The sequence below is a fragment of the Aedes aegypti genome, chromosome 3 (genome assembly GCF_002204515.2).
Source record: "Aedes aegypti strain LVP_AGWG chromosome 3, AaegL5.0 Primary Assembly, whole genome shotgun sequence".
In the NCBI taxonomy this organism is placed as follows: Eukaryota; Metazoa; Arthropoda; class Insecta; order Diptera; family Culicidae; genus Aedes; species Aedes aegypti.
In genome coordinates this window covers 209,915,432-209,937,222 of record NC_035109.1, presented here as the reverse complement: position 1 = coordinate 209,937,222, position 21,791 = coordinate 209,915,432, and the positions used below count along the sequence as shown (strand labels likewise).

At 41.9% G+C, this 21,791-nt stretch overlaps 1 protein-coding gene and 1 long non-coding RNA gene across 4 annotated transcripts in view; one reads left to right on the top strand and one right to left on the bottom strand.

The window, feature by feature from the left end:
• LOC5572255 (rhomboid-related protein 2) overlaps window positions 1-21,791 on the top strand; it is a 41,906-nt gene that overhangs the window by 6,256 nt on the left and 13,859 nt on the right. For 2 of the 3 annotated variants that reach the window (XM_021848453.1, XM_001653887.2), the window contains one exon: window positions 13,016-13,271. In XM_021848453.1, coding sequence (XP_021704145.1) covers window positions 13,016-13,271 — 256 coding nt within the window. Of the gene's footprint in view, window positions 1-13,015; window positions 13,272-13,350; window positions 13,411-21,791 lie in introns of all 3 variants that reach the window. The other variant, XM_021848452.1, reaches the window with a different exon arrangement.
• On the bottom strand, window positions 7,364-9,163 carry LOC110677638. The gene is made up of 4 exons (XR_002501090.1): window positions 8,260-9,163; window positions 8,044-8,176; window positions 7,874-7,975; window positions 7,364-7,815 (listed from the first exon to the last, which is right to left on the bottom strand). It is a non-coding gene; the product is annotated as an uncharacterized LOC110677638 (long non-coding RNA).

Below are 21,791 nucleotides of genomic sequence, written 5' to 3'. Positions count from 1 at the left end.
TGACTGGAAACACTTGAGGGTTTGTGTGCACTCATCCAGTCTTGGATGTGCTTGGATTGCCGAGATCGTGTTTTGTGTCTCTGTAGTAGTGCCTCTCATAGCTCTGTGTAGTGGGTGGTCGAATCTTGATGGTGGGCTCGATTTATCTCGTTCGGCGAATGGCATGACCACTTGGTGTGTTTTAGTGTGGGGTTTCCTCTACTTCGTTGACAGCGTGCTGCGGACATAGCTTGAAGATGATTCTTGCGTTTCTCCCTGTTTTCACCGCGGTCTACGATGCGCTTCACTCGTCGTCTCGTTCTGGTGTCTGGAGTCTCCCTGTTGTGGGCTTCGGGGTCACAGTCTCCCATGCCTGACGTAGGCTACGTGCTTCTTCCGCTCTATCTGATGGTATTTGGAGCCTCCTTACTCACAACTGTTTTCAGGGTCCCAATCTCCCGTGCCTTCCGTAGACTGCTCGTGTTTGAGTTTCTTCGTGATGGTATTTGGAGCCTCCTTACTCACAATGGTTTTCAGGGTTCCAATCTCCCGTGCCTTCCGTAGACTGCTCGTGTTTGAGTTTCTTCGTGATGGTATTTGGAGCCTCCTTACTCACAATGGTTTTCAGGGTTCCAATCTCCCGTGCCTTCTGTAGGCTGCTTGCTTGTCCGCTTCTTCATGATGGTCTTTGGAGCCTCCTTACTCACAATGGTTTTCAGGGTTCCAATCTCCCGTGCCTTCTGTAGGCTGCTTGCTTGTCCGCTTCTTCATGATGGTCTTTGGAGCCTCCCTACTCACGATGGTTTTCAGGGTCCCAATCTCCCGTGCCTTCTGTAGGCTGCTTGCTTGTCCGCTTCTTTATGATGGTCTTTGGAGCCTCCCTACTCACGATGGTTTTCAGGGTCCCAATCTCCCGTGCCTTCCGTAGGCTCCTTGCTTTTGCGCTTCTTCGAAGTGGTGTTTGGAGTCTCCCTACTCACGATGGCTTTCAGGGTTCCAATCTCCCGTGCCTTCTGTAGGCTCTAGTTACGTCCTCCTCCTCTCAATGCTATCCAGCTGCTGTCTCACTGCGCCCGATAGTGGCCGTAAGCTTCAACTCCGCGTCGAACCGATTTTTGGTCGTCGATCTCCGGGTCTCCACTCCTCCTATCAGAGAATGCATCTGGTGCATTGCCGAGATCCCTACTCCCCGTTTCCAGTGACGTAGGGTGCGATTTCTCCCGTTTCGCGAACGGCGCACGGTACACCTCCTGGCGCGATGGAAGTGTTTTTGTACCGCATGTTGGTTCTCTTCTCTGCTTGACGTGGTCGCAAATCGTGTTCAATCCTTTGGCGAAGATCGTGTTCTACAACGAAGCTGCCGAATCGTCGGGGTGGAGAGGTAGTCGTTAAGAAGTTGTTGCTCATCACACCTGACTTTTGCCATTTTCCCGCTTGGTACGTGTTTTGAAGTATGGTACTAATTGTTGACAGGCTTTGCCTGTGGACATAGCTTTATCATCGTGGAACCTCGCTCGGATGAACGGAAATCCTTGCCAGTCTTAATTAGGGTTGCTGAACTGGAGCGTGTTGTAGCGGGATCTCACTCTCAGCATACGTGGTCGAATCTCCCAGTGATTGGTGTTTTCGACTGCTACTGATACTGGTTAACAGGCACCGCCTGTGTACATAGCTTGAACTCGTCGGAATCTCCATCTTGCGGATGAAAATCCCGGATGATGTAGTTTTTGATTGTTATCACAGAGATGCAGATGGAGTTGAATGATGTTTATCTGCTCCCTGGTTCGCTGTAGTTGTTCCCATTGGTGTTTTTGACAGCGTTTGCTTCATAGTCGACAGGCACAGCCTGTTCGCATAGCTTGAACGCGTCGGCTTAGTCCGCTTTGATGTCCTTCGCGTGGAATCTTCCTGTCTTGCCGCTCAGAACATCTTCCAACAGATACAGGTTTGTCCCGAGGATTTCCTTCACGACGGCCGGAACAAATTTCGGCTCTAGCTTGCTGTTAATATGATCCACTTTTGAAGAGAGAACGAATGTTCGACGCCACACCAGGTCCCCTATCTTGAACGCTACTGATCTTGTGCGAAGATTATATCGCTGCTTCGTTCGCTGGTGGCTGTTCTTGATCCGCTCGATTATTAGCTTCTGGATTCGGCGAATTGCTGACAGCCTCAGATCTTGTGCTACCTTCGGGTCGTCTGGTGTGTTTAGTTCTTGCTGCGTGTAGAGGTCCGTGTGCAACAGCAGATTTCGTCCGAAGTTTGCTTCGTGAGGACTCACTCCCGTTGCTTCGTGCCTTGCTCCGTTTATCGCTGCTGTGATTGCCGGCAGTTTTTCGTCCCAGTCGCGGTGGTCGCCATCAAGCAATGCTCGTATACAGGTCACTACGACGCGGTTTACGCGCTCGGCGTTGTTGACCTGCGGACAGTAGAATGCTGTTCTCATGTGGCCAATCTTGTGTTTCGCTAGCCAGGATTTGAATACCATCGATTCGAACTGCTTTCCGTTGTCGGACAGTATCAGCCTAGGACGAGAGAACTTCAGACAAACTTCTTCTTCCAGAAACTCCACCATCTTCTGGGAATCCGCTGCGCGCATGGGCTTGACGATCACATACTTGCTGACCCAGTCTACTACCACCAACAGCACTGTGTTTCCTCGTTTGGAACGGGTGAGCGGACCGACAAAGTCCACCGATATCATCTCCCACGGAGTCTTCGCTGGCTTGGGGTATCCCATCTGCGGCATCATCTTCCTTCCTGGCGATTTGCATGCCTTGCAGGTTACACAGCTCCTCACGTATTCGCGAATCTCCTGCTGCATTTGTGGCCAGTAGTAGTGGGCTTGAATTTTGTTCCAGGTCTTGTAGAAGCCAAGATGCGCTGCTGCCGGCTCATCGTGGTATCTACGAATAAGCTGTAACCTCTCTTCTCTCGGAACGACTTGCTTCCACTTGTGGAATACTGATCCAACTTCGTCCTTGCAGCGACAGTTCTTGTACAGTGTGTCGTTCGCAATGCGGAAGTCCGGAAACTGGTCGCCGTCGCTCTTCACTTTCTCCACCAGCTTTCTGTACCACGGATCCTGCACCTGGTCTACCACGAACACTGCTTCGGCTACCGTACGTGAAAGTGCGTCCGGAACTACGTTGATCGATCCTTTCCTGTACCGGATCTCAAAGTCGAACGCGTTCAGCCGCAAGAGCCATCGGCTCATCAACGCCGTCGGATTCTTCATCGATTTTAGGTAGCTGATCGCCGCATGGTCGCAATAAACGATGAACCTAATTCCTTCCACATATCCTCTGAACTTCTCTATCGCTCGGATCACCGCGAGACACTCTCGCTCCGTGACCGAATACTTCCTCTCGGACGCTGATAGCTTCTGTGAGAAGTAGCTGATCGGATGTTCTTCGCCGTTGTTGTCCTGCGTTAGCACTGCTCCGATTGCTGTGTCGCTGGCATCGCACGCTATAGCGAATGGTCTGCTGTAGTCCGGCATCGCTAGCACCGGTGCTGAGACCAGAGCTGCCTTTAGCTTGAGGAAAGCTTCTTCAGCGATGGGATTCCAACGGAACTTGGTCTTGCCAGACGTCAGGTTTGTCAACGGTGCCGCTAGCTGTGAAAATCCGGCGATAAAGCGACGGTACCAGTTGCAAACGCCAAGGAATCGCTGAACTTCTTTTCGTGCTGTTGGAGTCGGAAACTGTACTATTGCTTGGATCTTCTCTTCATCTACTCGCCAGCCTTGATCGTCGATCACGTAGCCAAGATACTTCATGCTCTTTCGGCAGAACTTGGATTTCTCCGACGATATCGTGAGATTCGCCTGTCGCAGTCGGCGGGCCACTTCTTCCAGCAGAGCGATATGCTCCTCGAAGGTTTCTGAGCAGATGATGATGTCGTCCAGGTAATGGAATACCAACGGCTCCAAATCGGCGAACAAATGAGTCATGAGTCTCGCTAGGGCTTGGCTCGCTGTACACAGTCCAAAAGGCACAACTTTGAACTGGAAGTGGCCTCTGGATGGAACTGTGAACGCTGTCAATGGTCTTGAGGTCTGATGAAGTGGCAACTGCCAGAAAGCGTCCTTGAGATCGATCGACGAGATGTATTTGCTGCTTCGAAGATTGTTTGTGATCGCTGCTATCTGCGGGATAGGATATCCCTCGTTCACCATGATGGAGTTGAGGTGACGAGCATCCAAGCAGACGCGATACTGACCGGTTTTCTTCTTGACAGCAACCAATGGGTTGTTCCATGGAGAGAACTGTGCCTCCTCGATGACGTCGAGGGCGATCATCCGGTCGATCTCCTTGTTCACCTCCTGCAGAACATACGGTGACATTGGGTAATGCCGTTGCTTGCGAGGTGGGGCGTTACCCACATCGATGCGATGCTCATACAGCTTTGTACGGCCTAGCTTGCCCTCTACCGCTTTTGGGAACTTCCGGATCGCATGTTCTAGTTGCTTCTGCTGTTCGGACGTCAGTTGCTTCATCTCATGATCCTCGACGACTTCTTCGTCCGGCTTTGCTTCCATAGTGCAGCACACAGCCTTCACTCCAAACTTGTCCCAGAAATTCATTCCAAGGATGATGCAGTCCGGGATCGAAGGTACTAACAGTACTGGAAGGACTTCGTTTCTGTTGTTGTAGACGATGGGGAGATAGACAAAGTTGTTGATCTTGTGTTTAGTGCCGTCAGCCGTTTTTATCCCGCCAGAGACGGTTCCTTTCTGTAAACCACACTCCTCTGCTAGTCCGACTCTAGTTCCTCCCAGCAGAGAGCAGTTCGCGCCGCTGTCTAGCAAAGCGGTCATCTCCTTCCCCATCACAGATATGACGGCATGCGGCCGGTTGTCACTTCCGGGATTGATGAATATCGAGTTTAGGTTTTTAAATTCTGGGAGGTCTAAGGGGTTTCCTAGAATTTGCGGAGAGCTGCTCCCCTCTACTGCTGGTTCTCCGCTGGGTAGTTTCCCGCGGCTGTGCGGCAAGTGAAACAACTGCGTAACGAGTAGCCTTTGCGTCCACACCGGTAGCAGAACAGGATCGCTTGCGGTTTTGGACAGTCCGTGAATCTATGGCCTTCCTCGTCGCAATTCCAGCAAACCAAGGCCAGTTGCTGACGGGTTGCTGCTTCTTGCTGCTCTTCAAATCGACGATCGACGATTCTCATCGGCTCTTGTTGAAGATAGCTGCCTGACCGGTTGATGTTGTGCGCCTCTTCTACCGAGCCGGATATCCGCTGTCGTGCTGGCCAATTCTGAACCATCCGCGACTGATCTTGCTGCTGCTCTGTTTGTCGTGGCTGATACGAAGCGACTTGCAGCGATCTTTGTTGTTGTGTGGGTGAGCGTGCGTCTCTTATCTGCTGCCGCCCTGCTTGCGCAGTATCCCCCTCAGTTCGGCCAACCCTATTCGGGAATCTAGACTGCCCTTCATTCCTTGACGTGAAATCAGGCCGCGTAGTTCTCCGCTCCATGCTCATCTTCAACGCGTTGACTTGCTCCACCAGCTCGTCGATGGTGTGCTGCCAGTTGTCTTCCGCTTGATCCTCTACCATTTCTTGATCCGGAACGCTTCCTTGCATTTCCACCGCTTGCACTCTGCCGAAACGATGAGGCTGTTGCTGCTGCATCAGAGCCGGCCTGTTGGTCGACACGGGTGTAGCGAAGTTTGGTTCCAGTAGCGCACTGTGTGGAATCGGAATCCGGCGCTGCCTGCTCAGGAGCATTCTTGTTTCGTCGTATCCGGTGCAAACCTCGACCATCTCCTCCAACGAACGAGGCCTTGCTGCTGTCACTATCGCCGCATAGTTCTCATTCATGTTCTTCTTTACCAGAAAGAACTTCTCATCGGCCGGAATCGGCGGATCCACAAAGCGAAAGAGCGCCGAAATGTCGCGATAGTATTTCGCAAACGACTCCTCTCTCCCTTGGAATCGGAAGCTGGCTTCTTGGCGTAGAATCTGGGAATAGCCGCTTGGTAGAAACTCTCTCCGGATCTCTTGCTTGAACTCCTCCCAAGTGCGCAGCAGGTTGTGCGACGTAGCACGCGCATACCAATCGATGGCATCCTCCTGCAGCAGATGTTTGATGGAGCTGAGCAGTGTTGCATCGCTCATACCTTCCGATCTGGCGAAAGTCTCCACCCTGTCCAGGAAGACGTTGAGGGAAGTGGTGTCCTTCTCGCCGCGGAACTTGAACGGCCAGTTGTGTACTGCCTTCTGCATTCGCCTTTCGTCCGCTCTCTCCGGTGGTAGCCGTTCTTGGCGGATTAATCGCTCCAAATCTCCTCGCATCCTGTAATACTCCTGGCGGATCCGTTCTTCCCTCTCCTGCATCTCTCTTATTCTCGCTTCCAACACTTGAACAGTTTGTGCTTCTCCCGCTGCATGATTCCATCCTTCATGCTCCCGAGGAAGGTAAGGAGGCGGTGGCGTAACGTATTGCCGACTTGAGTTTGCCTGTCTTCCGACTCCGCTGCCGCCTGCTTCGAAAGAACCGGAAAACAGCAAACCTGTTCCTTGTCCACCCGAGAACGACGTCAGAGGCGGTAACGTTCCAGCTGGTGGTGTGGAATGTCGATTCTCGTTGCTACCTACTGGAATGGTGGCATCCACTGTTCCTCCTACAGCTCCTTCCACCTCACTGTTCCTCCTCCTTATTGTGCCGGTGGGTTGGTTCACTGGATCTTCACCTCTCTGTACACTATTCACTACACTTGTCCCATTCACTCTGTTCAGTAACACGTCCACGTGCATGGTTAGCATGCCGTGAGTGTCGCGCAGTTCGACCGAAGGACGGATTAAACGCAATCTATCGCGATAGTGGGTGAGACGCGAACGAATCTGATTGAGTGTTGCACTATCGGCTGTGCGAATTGCCGAGTCCGTGCTAATTTTCAACTGGTGAATTTGAGCTTCGCAGTGCTCTATGTTTGAATGCGAGCTCATTACATGGTCTGAGCTAGTGGGCTGGTTATTTCTCGAGGCTTCCTCATGAATGAGTGCCTTGAGGCGCAGGACCTTCCCTCTGTGGGTGGTGGGTCCTAGGTTGACTACGTGACGCAGAGCCAACTCATACGTCACCTCCTCATCAGTCAAGTGTGTGTAATCCATTATACTATCGTATCTAATGCGTAAGGGTTAAAATTTTGATTGGTTACCAAAGACCGGATAACCGAAATGCACAAAACCGAAAATTCTAAAGTCCAAACCAACAAATCGCTTACGGTACTACTAATTTTTTTGTGGATTTTCAGTTGGGCGCCAGTGTTGCAAGTTTCCCGGTAGCGGTAGAGCCGAACTACCATTAGCGAAAAGGATTTGTCACAAACACCGAGGGCTATGAGGCTCAACTCAAATCACAAATACGCAATTCTCATTTCAAAAGTTTGTATTGTCTGTTTTGCTCATATCTCCCTCCTAATCTGTGGTCCTAACCTCCTGCGCTATCTTAATGTGTGTTCTTATAATCAATTGGCATCGATCTTACTTAATCACTCACGGTTACCGCTCACAGCTGGTTTATGCCACCGGCCTGTCGCACAACCCGGTCATCACTTGGCCACGCGTGCACCGCCGCATGCTCGTTCCATTCTCGGCGATCGACATGACTGCCTCGACCCTGTGGGCTGGCAGCTGGCAAGACTCCTCCGATCAGCCTTGTCGCACCGCAAGCACTCGTTTGGGAACCGCTGCTTCCTCCCTAGCACCGTGTGTGCCGATATACTGACGCTGACGGAAGCGCGTTTCTGGGCGTGGTGACGCTCGAACTGGGCCTGAATTCCTGACTTGAGACGACTGACACTGCAATAAGAAAAAAGAACCCTGGAGGCATTTGACCGTTAACGATCCGTCTCCACAGGTTATTCAGCGACTGGCTTACCCTTTGAGGGGTTCTTATTGTCCGACGAAACTTTGTCTTGATCGCTCCGGTCGTGTTGCGTGATTTAGCCAGTTTACGGGGTGCTGTTTGCCTCAAAGCGTCCTAACGAACAACAGATGCGATTAGTACGGCGATCCAAATGATGGTCGGAACAAGGGTTTTTTGCTCACCTATTCGATTGAGCCTGGAACGGCCTCTGCTCGCGCCGCCGAAGATCGATCCGGTCGTTTCAATGGTTCTTCTATTGATCGTTCCAGTCTCGCGATACTTGCGTCCAGTCCAACGATACGTGGGGTCCAAAAGCTAACAAAATGGTCGTCATTAGAACAATGGTCAACCGAGGGGATCCTTTGGGCATCCTTAGGTTGCCCACAATGGTTTCTCACCTGATCTCGATTGCGTCCGGTGCCCGACGTCAAGGAATAATTTTGCCCGATTCTTGCCAATCCGCTCTCCGATCTTCGTTAGTCGTGATCTGCTGAAAAACACACGCTGGATGCGCTCACTTCAAAGATGGCGGATGTTAGCTTTGGGTTGAAGTGGAACAATGGTTTCAATTGTCACTTGAATTTTCTGCTCACCTTCTCTTGGGAGCGATCTTTTCCCGAATTCACAATCTGCGCGGCCAAACGTAGCCAGAATGCGCTTTGCCGAAGGATCACAATTATTTCCTGATCACTTCACCGGATTTGAATTGTTTTTCGCAAGCGAGACTAACTGCGAGCGACTTGATTTACGGACGAACACCAACTAATTCCGATTCGATGCGATCGTTTGTCCATCCCGTATGAGGACTTGTGTGAGTCGGTGTCTGGTTAGGCCGAAATGCAACCAACACCATCGGCGAGACGAATGTTCTCAAATTGTGTGCTCTCCCGCTTCTTCTCGCTTACTCTCGAAACATCGTAGTGGTGATGTCTGTTTGCCTGTGTTGAAGTCGTTCTGTGAGGGTTGATGGATTGCCTTCCTTTTGCTGATGATCTCTCGTGGTATGGTAGCAGCCATGCGCCCACGGCAAGCTGGTTTTGCGCTTTTGCCTTGCTGCCACTTATGGACGTATTGGTATTGGTATTGGTGTACGAGTGTACGGCATGTGCGGGGCTGGTGATGACTGTCATTGAACGATTTCCATCATCATGTTCTTTTGCGCGGAGGTTTTCATAACGCAAACTGCGGAGCGATTTTAATTACCTTGACTTTTGCCGATAATACAAAGTTTGCTTAACATCTAATTTGGTCATAATTACATAGTTCTTCAGCAAAACAATTACAAACGTAACACCCGTTCTTATTGTTTCAAATCAAATGGAAAAACCCTGCTGCCAAAGGTAACTTCTACTCCGCATCTTCGTTTACCGAAAATTATAACGGAAAATCATCAGATAATGTACCCAATTCGAGTGATATGTTTCCCTCTGATTTTATTTTTCTAACTGAACAATTGAATCAATTGATTGATGCAATGTTCTGAGCCACCACTATGACCGAAGCTGTGTAAAATTTACTAATCATTTGATTGATTATTTGATTGTTATTAAATTACGTTTTTCTAATGGATCCAAATAATAATTTAAATATTTTAAACTGGAATGCTCGTTCTTTGAATGGTAAAGAAGGCGAGCTGTTTAATTTTTTAACAGCTAATAACTTACACATAGCAGTTATTACTGAATCTTAATTTAAAGCCTGGATCCAAACTCAAAACAGGTCCAAACTTTTTTGTTTATCGTAATGACCGAATCGATGGGACAAATAAAACATCAACTTTTTTCGTCATTTGAAACCAAAGTTTTCAAAACTTTTGGTATTTCTGTTGAAACACAGCTTGGTAAATATATTTTCATATCTGTTTTTTACCCTTTCAATGCACTGGGCAGCAAATTAATTTGCTTAAAAATGACTTGCGAAAATTGAAAACTGACTCGCCATAAGTCAAAATATGTTGTCATTGGTGACTTTAATGCCAAACATCGCTCATGGAATAGTTCGCAAAGTAAATCCAACGGTAGAATTTAAATTATTGAGTGCTCTTCAGGATATAGCTCAATTCAATACTCTGATATAGCCCAACTAGTTTTTCTTCTTCTAGAAACTCTTCTAAGATTGATTTGGTCTTAACCGACTTGAGTCACCTTTGTTGATTTTGATCATGTCCCTGTTACATTTCAAATATCCCAAGAAGCGATACCCAATCCTATCAGCCTCACTTTCATTTTTTTTTTTGTTGACTGGAATACACATTAGAGTGTCCATCCCGGGACATCCCGGGACAAAAAATCCCGGGATTTGACAAATTTCGGGATTTCCCGTTTCCCGGGATTTTATTTCTGACATCCCGGGAATCCCGGGATTCCAGAAATGTACGTATAATTTGATGAAAACCACTTGATTTCAATAAAAGATTATGACATTTTTTCTCACTATCAACCTTATTTGATAAAGTAGAAAAGCATAATTAAAAAGAGAATAAACGAGTAATTATTTTCATGAAAATATCAATCCACCAAGTAAGAAACACATATTCTTATTTGTCTAGTTGCAATGTCTTAATGCTTTTCTTTTCAACATTAGCCGTTTTATAAGCATATGGTAAGATAACAAATTTGAAAGTACACCTAAACTGCCGCAAGTATTATCTGTAAGGAGTAGGTAGTGAGAAAATTGACTGAGAAGTTTTCAATATCTTTTTCCATACAAATATTCAAAAAAATCCAGGAAATTGGAACATGTTTCGATCTCAATGAAACTGTCATAGTTTGCTTTGCACTCCGTTAGCTTTCCAAGAAAAATATAAAGATGACCAAATAACAATTCATTTTTGTGTCACGCGATGCGAAAGTCTGCAGTGGGACTGAATGCGTTTACTTTTCATTATGGTACAATTCGACTTGGTGTTTTTTCCTAATTTTACTAAACATAAAGTGATTTCTAGTTAGTGCAGCTGGAAGATCATTAGAAGAACTGATATCAACTAAATTTTGACTAAAATGCGAATGGGACTGACTTGCGATTCATGGCAGTAAACTTCAGTCAATAATTTTCAATAATTTACTTTTAGCATCTACAATACCTTCAATAATCTTTAATTGTTTCTTATGTTCTAAAGTTTTTATGATGTTTCACATGTTTGAAGCAAATTGCTTTAAAATTAAGACCTAAGTTTTTATCATACTTCAATTCATAAGTATTATAGAGTACATATTTGAAAAAATCCATAGCAAACCCGTAATTAGTCAAGCCAAGTTTTGATGTTTGTTAGGTTACTTCATCAGAATAAGAAAGTCTTATCTGAAATGTAATTTGCTAATTAACATATTATTTTGAAAAGTTACATTATCTGTTTATTTCATTGAAAACAAAAACTGTATTGTTAAATTTGTACTTACATTTCAACCGAAATGCTAGTTTTATTGAAAACTTGATAAATCCCGGGATCCCGGGATTTCCCGGGACAAGCATAGATTTTTGTCCCGAATCCCGGGACGAGCAAAATGGCCGGGAAATGGACACTCTTACACATGAAACATATATCGATAGTAATCTTGATGTTAACATATCTTTACAAACAAAAATTGAAATTGACCATTCTCTCGAAACTTTAACTAATTTCATTGTTGAAGCAAGAGGCATTGCAATTCCAAAATATGAAATAAAAGTCGAATCCGTGATTATAGGCGATGATCTCAATCCGTCTTAAAAACGTGAGGAGAAGCCAATTTCAACGCACTCGCGATCTTGTTATGAAAACTATATGGCAGGATCTGCAAAAAGAAATTAAAACACAAAACCGGTTCTCTAAATTAAGAATCAAAAATTTTGAAAATAAAATTTATCAATTGAACCCTAGCTCTAAGCCCTTTTGGAAACTATTCCAAAAAAAAAAACTCAGATACCAATTCCGACCCTGAAAGAGGAAAACAAATTATTTCTAACTAATTACGAAAAAGCTCAAAAACTTGCTATACAGTTTGAAAGCGCGCACTATTTCAATTTAGGACTTACTAGTCCAATAGAAAATCAAGTTACTCAGGACTTCGAAAATATTCTCAATCAAGAGAACGTTTCAGAAAATTTCTGGCAGGCTGATTTGGATGAAGTGAGAACTATTATTTAAAAAATGATGGAATTTTCTACATCCTCCTCAAAAAAAACTTCCAGAGAGTAGCTTACCATTATTGGTTGATATATTTAACAAATGTTTTAAGTTGGCATATTTTCCTGACAAATGGAAAAATGCCAAGGTTGTACCATCTTTAAAACCGAACAAAAATCCTGCAGAAGCTTCTAGCTATCGTCCAATGAGCTTGCTTGCTTCCATCATTAAACTTTTTGAAAAAGGTCATTTTGAACAATGGTCAAATTTGATCCGTTCCAACAAATTTGAAGGCTATTCTACTGTTCTTGCTCTTCTAGATATAGAAACAGCATTCGACAGTGTTTGGTATGAAGGTTTGATTGTAAAATTAAAATATTTTATTTTTCCATCATACATTGTTAGAATAATCCAAAGTTATCTGTTATAAGGACTGAAAAATTTCCTGTAAGAGCTGGTGTTCCTCAAGGCCGCATTTTGCGACCAATATTATACAATATTTTAACATCTCACTTACCTGAGTTACCTCAAGAATGTCAGATTCTTTGTTTGCGGATGACCTTAGCCTCTCCACCAAAGGACGAAGCCTGCGTTATCATCTGTTGAATCATGTTGATTTTATTTTCAATTTCATATTTTCAAAAATGGAAGATTTCTCCTAATGCTTCTAAGTGTGAAAGTTGGTTTTAAAGGCTACCGCGATGGTCCCTTGGATCGCAATTGCACTGGTTTTGTGTTTTTTAACTCAATACCTCTCTAATTCGATGGTTCCTTCAATATGAAGTTATGGAGAGTTGACTGTATAACAGAAAATTAAAAAATGCTGATCAATTTTCCCCGGTTTACGGTATCACTTCGTCGATTTCTAAAAGCTTGTAAATCTTCATTAAAAAATATTTTAAATCTTAATTTGCGGCCCTGAGTTCCAGAAATGTTTGGAAAAAATGTAGATATAATTCATGGATGGAACGATGGCCAAATTTCTGGAAGCCCATGTCTACAATCATATTTCCCTAACTAAAAAAGTCTCATAATTTTTCAATTTTTAGTATGACCGAAACCGGACCGGTTTGCTGTCGATCCAGGAGCTCAAACGTATGATCAACAATAGGAGATGTCCGGATCTACCGAAGGGCTTCGTGAAGAATCTTTTGAAAACCGCCGACACCAACAACGATGGCCATTTGGACTTCGAGGAGTTCTACCAGATGTCCCGCGAACATCACTATCTTTTCCGGGACATGTGCGTGCGGTACTGCAAACTGGTGGTCCCCAGTCGGAATCCTGCCACGGCGGACGAACCTGGTAAGTAATGCAATGGATGCGGTTGAATGTTGTTCCCCAGACTAACCGTTTCGTCGTGTCTCCTAAATACATGCAAAAGGCCCAATAATGGAATACCGACGACAAATATCAACCGCGACAGTCATTTCCTCCGAACGAGGTTGGTAGTTCTAGTCAACTCGAAAGAGTTCATCTCAAAATCCTACATTCGGATCTCCATCACGTCATACCGCCAATTACGCCAATCGTTTTCAATATTTCTCTGGTTTTGGACATGTTTCATCAGGTATTTCACTCTTCGCTAATCAGCTTTGAAATTTGAGATTGTATAAATTTAATCACGTCACATCTGAAGATAAGAGCGCATTGTTTGGTCGTGAATGGCGACGGGTATACCCCAATATATAACGCAATGTCTAAAAATAGCACATTATGGTCTGTGTCTTACACATTAGTGCCTTACAAGAAAGGCTATTGTTTCTTTGGCAATAGAAGGTTAGGAATAGTTCATTCTGTAGAGGAGATTCTTGAGTAAGTATATGATTGCAGCATGAAATGTTGTAGCCATTGTCAGGTACAATATTGTTTGTGGGCCAAATTTTCTCAATGCAAATATATCAAAATTTTTGGTGAGATCAAATGGAAGTGATTTTGTTTTGAGAGATTCAAAACAGATGTTCGCTTCTGTGTTAATCTTGCAGAAGATTCTGTGAGAATTTTTCTCAAGATTTCATCAGAATCTAACCCTTTTACCAGAAGCATTATTGTTTAGCAAAAAAACAATATATGAATCGCAATAAGTTTCATGTGTTTCTATTTTAAGAATTTGTGTCGATTTTAATTATTGGTTTTATTAAAAAAAATCTTATAAAAACTTTAATCTCCTGATTCCTGTTTAGATTATTTGGGTTGTACTTTGGGCATGCCTGCACTAGAGTTCTCTTGTAGATTTTTGTCCATATAAAATACGGAATTTTGTGTGGAGCTCATTCTTCTCAAAAGTCGACGTGATTCAAAGAGATAGTCTAGGTGGATTGGTCCGATCTTCTGAAATGTAGATGCCCAACCAACCCAATCGCATATTTGTGGCTTGTGTTGGCAAGTGGAGAAGCCCCTTTCCGTGTGATTCACACTGTTGTCGGTCAATGTGACATCACTCGTCGTAATCTAGAGCAGTACAGGTGAAGTGATGATATATTTTCACACCCACCGTCGCGCGGAAGAGGAGGAATCACAAGCTCTCTTATCACTAGGGTTGTTAATTATTTAAAGCATTGTAGGAATGTTTTCAATTTAGCTGTGCCGCAAGGCGATGCTAGGAAATAGTCATGAGCTATCCCCGTTACTCCTTACTTCCTCGTTTTGTCATCTTATTGGAAATATGTTTGTTCTGAACTAAAAATTCTACATTATTTTGGTTAGTAATCATGATTTAGTGAAATAGTTGTGAAATAGCTATGAACAATATAAACTTTTTATCTAGCATGAGGTCTAGATACTGCATCTGACCAATTTATTGGAACGCCTCTCATCGTGGCAATATGTATAGTTAAATAATAAATAATAATATAAAGAGCTTCTGGTTTATGTGGGAATATTATTAGTTGAGTTTTGGAAGCATTAGGAAAAATCAATATTTTTTACAAGCATGAAGAAAAAAAAATCCAAACTCTACTTCAGATGACACGCAGGCTTCGTCCTTTGGCGGAGAGGCCTGTGTCATCCGCAAACAAAGATTTTTGACATCCCTGAGGTAACTCAGGTAAGTCAGATGTGAAAATATTGAATAATATTGGTCCGAAAATGCGGCCTTGAGGAACACCAGCTCTTACAGAAAGTCTTTCAGACTTGGAGTTCTGATAATTAACCGGAAGTGAAAGATTTGACAGATAATATTGGATTTTCTAACAATGTATGTTGGAATATTAAACATTTTAAATTTTACAATGAAGCCTTCATGATAATCACTGTCGAATGCTTTTTCATGTCTAGAAGAGCAAGAGAAAGAGAATAGCCTTCAGATTTGTTGGAACGAATCAAATTTGTTACAAGTAAAAGGTGAGGAGTGGTCGAATGTTCATGTCAAAATCCGAACTGTTCAATGGCAAAAAATGAATTCTCGTTAATGTGGACCTTCATTCTGTTCAAAATGACCATTTCAAAAAATGGACGATAGCAAAAAGCTTCTGCAAGATTTTTGTCTGGTTTTAAAATTAGCATTATTCCATTTGTCAGGAAAATATGCCAACTGAAAACATTTGTTAAATATATAAACTAAGAATGATAAGCTACTTTCTGGAAGTTTCTTGATGAGTATATAGAAAATTCCATCATCGTTAGGGGTTCTAATTTATTGGATTTTTTGAATAATAGTTCTCACTTCTTCCAAACCAGTCTCCCATGAATTTTCAAAAACGTTCTCTTGATTGAGAATGTTTTAGAAATTCTGAGTAACTTAATTTTCTATTGGACTAGTAGGTCCTAAATTAAAATTATGCGCGCTTTCAAACTGCATAGAAAGTTTTTGAGCTTTTTTGCAATGAGTTTGTAATACAGTCATCTCTCCCTTACTCGATATTGAAGGGACCATCGAGTTAGGGAGGTATCGAGTTACAGAACACAAAACCAGTGCAACTGCGATCTAAGGGACCATCGAGTAAGCCATGAAAACCAACTTTTACTATGGCTCTCTAACTCGATATCGAGATACGGAATATCGAGTAAGGGAGAGTTAACTGTAATTTGTTTCGTCTTTTAAGGCCAGGATTGGCTTCGAGGTTTGGTCAAAATTTCAGATAATTTCTAAAAAAGCTTAAAGCTTTTAAAAATTTGAATTTCATTTTTTTAATTGAGAAAATCATTTTAAAACTACATATTGCAGATCCTGCCTTAGAAATTTTATAGCAGGATCACGAGTGCGTTGAAATTGCCTTCTGCTCACATTGTTAAGATGGTTCTAGAGTTTAAGATCATCGTCTATTATCACGGATTTGCAAAGAAATGTTAACATCAATATGACTATCGACAGGGCCGGATTTACAATCGTGGGGGCCCGGGGACCATTGTCTTGTGGGGGCCCTTTTCCCAGAAGAACATTTTGATACTTTAGAAAAGACTAGATATTTTTACAGTTCTCTGTAAGGTTTTCATTATCTGAGGTCAAACTATTGTATAACGTTCAAAAAAGTGTTCCCTTGTAGAAGTAAACCATTAATTTAATTGAAAACATTAGTTAATCCCTAATATTCTACACATATTTGTAGATTTTATACGTTAAATTCAATATTGATGGGACTTCTTCGTCAACAACAATTTTTTTTATGATTTCCTTTCATTGGTTTTAATATTCAAGTTGTTGAACATACAGATTTACTTCACAATTTTGAGTTGAAGAAATTGGCGTAGGGCTGGTAGCAGATCTTTTTCAAGAGACTTTTGCTATATTTTATTGTAAGTCTTTTAAAAGTCTATATTTTCGTTGGATGGTCTCTAAGGTCTATATTTTAATCAAAATGGTCTAAAGTATTTTTTCTTATTGTGATTGCAGTGAATCCTGGTGCAAAATACTAAATTCTTCCATAGATCGAGGATTTCCTCTAGGAAATCCTTGAACACTCCAACGATACTACGTCCAATATTTTCTTCAGTAATTATCCCGATTATTTTCCAAAAAGTATAATTGGGCTTTTCCAGATGTTTTCACTTATCTTTCAAACGAATTTTCCAGTTACTCTAGGAAATCTTATAAAGATTTTCTAAAGATGTTCTAAACGTAAATCTTTTTTTTTGTTGGGGAGGTTAAGCCATTGCGTCCAATTGGTTGAACTTTTGTGGTAAGACTCGTTTTGCTATTCGCATCAATGGAAGGAACTTAAAATTATCCACTATGAATTAAGTAAATCTTGGAGGATGTAATAAAGAAATCGAGAGACGAATCACCGGAAAATCCTGGAGGAATTAGATCCTCAGAAATACCTTAAAGAAGCTTTGGACAAAATTCTGATGGAGTCTCTTAAGTTAGTTCTGTAAATATATTCTAAAGATATCCGAAACAAAATTCTTGGAGGGATTCCAACGCAAATAATCACTTAATGAACATCTGCAGAATAGTCTCTGAATATTTGGGAAAATACAAAAAATTCTCACCAAATTCCTAGAGAAAATCTTGAAAAAAATACAGCATTACGAATTTTACAAGGAACTACAAAAAATTATATGTCTGGTCTGATTCTATGTTGAAGAATCAAATTCTTATCTTCGGGTTCCTATTAGGGAATGTTTAGTTCTTCTGATTCCTGTTTGATCCATTTTCGGTTTATTCTTGGTTCCTGTCTTGCCTCTTTTTGGCCTGTTTTTCAAGCTAGAAGTCTCTAAAGTCCCTATGTTCAAGGCACTTGAACAATACCAGCTCTTCATCGTTATCGATAGTGTCATTTTCAAAATAAAAATTCAAATGATTAAGTCCTATTACTTGATCTGCAAATATAAATTGCATTCAAACCTAGTCTTAAACTTCGTTAAGAAAGCTTTCGTTACAGTTGGATAGTGAAGTAAAAAAATCGTTAGAAATTTAAGCAAAAGGATGACACTCTTCGAGCTATCCAAATCGTCTTTGAATTGCTTATCGTGAAGGCAACAAAATACCATTCTGAATGTTTCAATATTTTGTTGAAATTTTCTTATTTCAGTTGATTTGCCTCAATTTCGCCTATTATTCCGAATATTTATTTTAAAAAATCAACCTTCAAATCATATGATGCGATTTCAAAAAGTATACACTATTGAATTGATTCTAATCATGAAAGTTCAACTACAAATATGTTTGTCGAGATTTGTGGGGGCCCCTAAAATGTGGGGGCCCGGGGGCCATGGCCCCCTCGGCCCCAGTAAATGCAGCCCTGACTATCGATATATATATTTCATATATATTCCAAACGGCTTGAAAATAATTGAAAGTGAAGCTGATAGGATTGAGAATAGCTTCATGGGATATTTGAATTGTAACAGGGGCATGATCAAAATCAAAATCAGCGTGACTAATCAGTTGGCTACAAAGGTGGCTAAGTAGTGTCGGGTAGGACCAAATCAATCGTAGGAGGGTTTCTAGAAGAGGAAAAAAACAAGTAGGGCTATCTAGCCATTGAATTGAGAAATATCCTGGAGAACACTCGTCAAATAAATTTCTGCCTTTGGAATTACATGGAAAATTATTCTATGAAGGATGTTTTGCATTAAAAAATACAAAAAATGTAAGCTTATTGCGAGTTAATTTTCGCAAGTCAGTTTGGAGCAAATTAATTTGTTGCTATGAAAGTATATTTATCAAGCTGTGTTTCAACAAAAACACCTAAAATTTCAAAAACTTAAGTTTCAAATAAGTTTTAGTTTGGATGCAGGTTTTAAATAAGTTTCAGTAATAACTGCTATATGCACGTTATTAGCTATAAGAAAATTAAACAGCTCGTCCTCTTTACCATTCAAGGAACGAGCATTCCAATTTAAAATATTTAAATTATTATTTATTGGATCCATTAGAAAAACGTAATCCAATAAAATTTGATTAGTAAATTTCACACCGACTTGGATTGCTTTAGTCATAGTGTGGCTTTGAACATTGCATCAATCATTAGATTCAATTGTTCAGTTAGAAAATTAAATCAAAGGCAGACATATCGCTTGAAGTGGGTACATTTGATGGTTTTTCGTTAGAATTTTCGGTAGACGAAGAGACGGAGTAGGAGTTACCTGTGGCGGTAGGGTTTTTTTTTTCATTTGATTTGAAACAATTAGAATGAGTACTCATAGTATGAAATGGGGAGGAGTTCAAATTACCTGCTACGATATCGGCAAAGGATTTTCCGTGGGTAGATACATTCGAAATTGAAAGATTCGAACGGCTACCCGACGGATTAAAATTAGTTTGTGAATGAGCATGCTTATAATCATCCTGATGAATATGATTCTTGATCAAGCGATCGTTAACTGAAAAATGAGCATTGTTCGATACTCTACCAAGGAAATTACGGAAACGACCGTTATCGTAATGGACTTTACTGTGCATCTGCCTGGCACGAGCCTCGAAGACTCGCCTACACGAAGGGCAACCCTAAAATTTGACTTATGTTCATACTCCGCAATTTGCGCATATGAACTTATCGGTATCTTCCTTCACTGGACAGACGTCCTTAGCGTGAGAAGAACCTCCGCAAATCATGTATTTAGCATCCATGCGGCAATGTTTTGTTCCATGACCCCATTTTTGGTACCGACGGCTCTGAGTGTGGCTCTGTAAATTTCCTACAGGTTTCTGTAAATGTTCCCATGTCACACGGACATCGAACATAAGTCTAACGTTTTCTAAAGCTTTAATATATGCCAATACCCGAATAACGATTTAATTTTATTTTTGTGTTGCGCACCATGACTTTTGTTAAATTTAAGATAGTTTAATCACCATTGGGACACAAATCGTCTGTTGGTGTAAGATAATAATAAAATAAAATAATAAAAATAGTATTGTTAGGGGAAAGGTATTCAATATCGGCAGATAGAGATATGTTTGCCAAATTAAGTGTAATTGTGGTAACATTGTGCTAAAAGATTATGTAGCCGGCGGGACTTGAACCCACAATTTCCATTCTGTACACGGACGCATTACCAATTATACTACAGCTACGCTACGGTAAACTGAAGTATTTGGCTAATGACCTTTGTAGCATCCCCAAGCCCCACAATCTTGCTAGTCCAATATACCACACTTATCCCTCACCATATCTCTATCTGCCGGCATTGAATACAGTCGGTGTGAGAAAACGCAACACTATTGTACCTACATCCCCATATGATCGCACGGGTTGTCGATTCGGCTGAGGAATAGGTACGTGGTTGCTGCCGTACACACTGACCAACGACGGCTGTGATACATCCGTATCAAAGGGGTTTACTCTTCTCTTTTTTTTTTTTTTTTGACGTTGGATAACGTCTTACGGCAACATACTGGGGTACAATTTCGAAAAACGAAAAATCGCTCGCGTCACGAAAAGTGGTTAGATTTTGACTGTTAATAACTTACTAACGCCCGCATAAATTTTCAAGATTCTTGCACCAATCGATTGCAAATCTTTCCACGAATCTACTCAAATGATGAAAACTATTGATTTTCATGACTAAATATTGAAAAATTGGTAAATATCAAGGCATGTCTTATTTTTAACAGAAAAGCACATTTTTCTTGCTGTTATAGGGTTTTGACGTTTTGGAGCTTACGTGTGCCGTAATTGATCATTTTTCATGGTTTTTCTTGTCTGTTTTCAATCATGTTGAAAATGCCAAACAACTGAATACAAGTACGACGGTCAGCCTCTTTGGCTCATGTGCCAAAATTTTATAACAAATGTGGTTTTAGTGCTAAAAATCATCCCTTAAATAGAAAATCGGAGAATCCCATTTCGGGGTGAAATTGATCACTTGTCAATGCGATTATTGTTAATTTTTGAAACGACTCTACATAATGAATATGAGCTCCCTGAATTCGAATATGCTTGCAAAATGCTTAATAATGCAATATGTAAAGAAATAATGAATAGTTAATTTCAAGAATTGATAAAAACGCCTAGATGTAGGCAATTTCTTAAGGAAAAACCTGATATCTAACAGAAATTTAATTATTTCAACCGTATGAGCTAATTGGTAGCAGTTTAGAAGATGAAATCGGGCTCGGGGATATATTTTAAGCATCCTTACAAACTTTACTTACTTTGAATAATTCCGTTGTCGTCGTCGCTACCTACATGCAAATGCATGCTAGAGCGATCAGAGTATCAATTTGTCAAACAAAGAGCTAAAACTAATCAGCAACAGCTAACTAGAAAACCAATCAACCAAAATTATAATTGATAAATAAATAAATTAATTAATCAATTAATAGTTATAGATGAAGTGTCTCTGGTTGTAACTCTTTTACATCGAATGACCCGTTTTGTTCGAAATTGTGCTGTTATTCAATTGAAGCGCGTTCTCCACGGATACGACGAGTCAGTTGGATGTCCTTCGGTATGATGCTGACACGCTTGGCGTGGATCGCGCACAGGTTGGTAATCTTAAACAAACCGATCAGATAGGCCATTCGCTTCCTGCAGGACCATGACGGCCGAGCTCTGGAATCGCAGATTTGTCTCTACATTTCCCCGGATACCACTTCGAAGCAGAAAAATTTCTTTATGGTGCGGAACTTCTTCGAGTATCAAAAGGAACTTTAACATCGATTTGAGCAAAGAGGAGAACATGGAACTCGCGGACTTCATGGAGAAATACCTCAACCTCAAACTGGATTCGTAAACTACTAAAGCAACCAATCTTAGTGGATCATGCGTGGACCTAACGTTCGACCGGAATATTTGTTTGGGATGCAAGAGTTACCGCTCATGCTTATTCTTCCATAGACCGACTCTATCGGTGTTGAAGTGTTAACCGAACCAAACTTACACCACAGATTTACTGTGCTAACACACAATGTCCACAATAGGTCAGAATTGACATGCA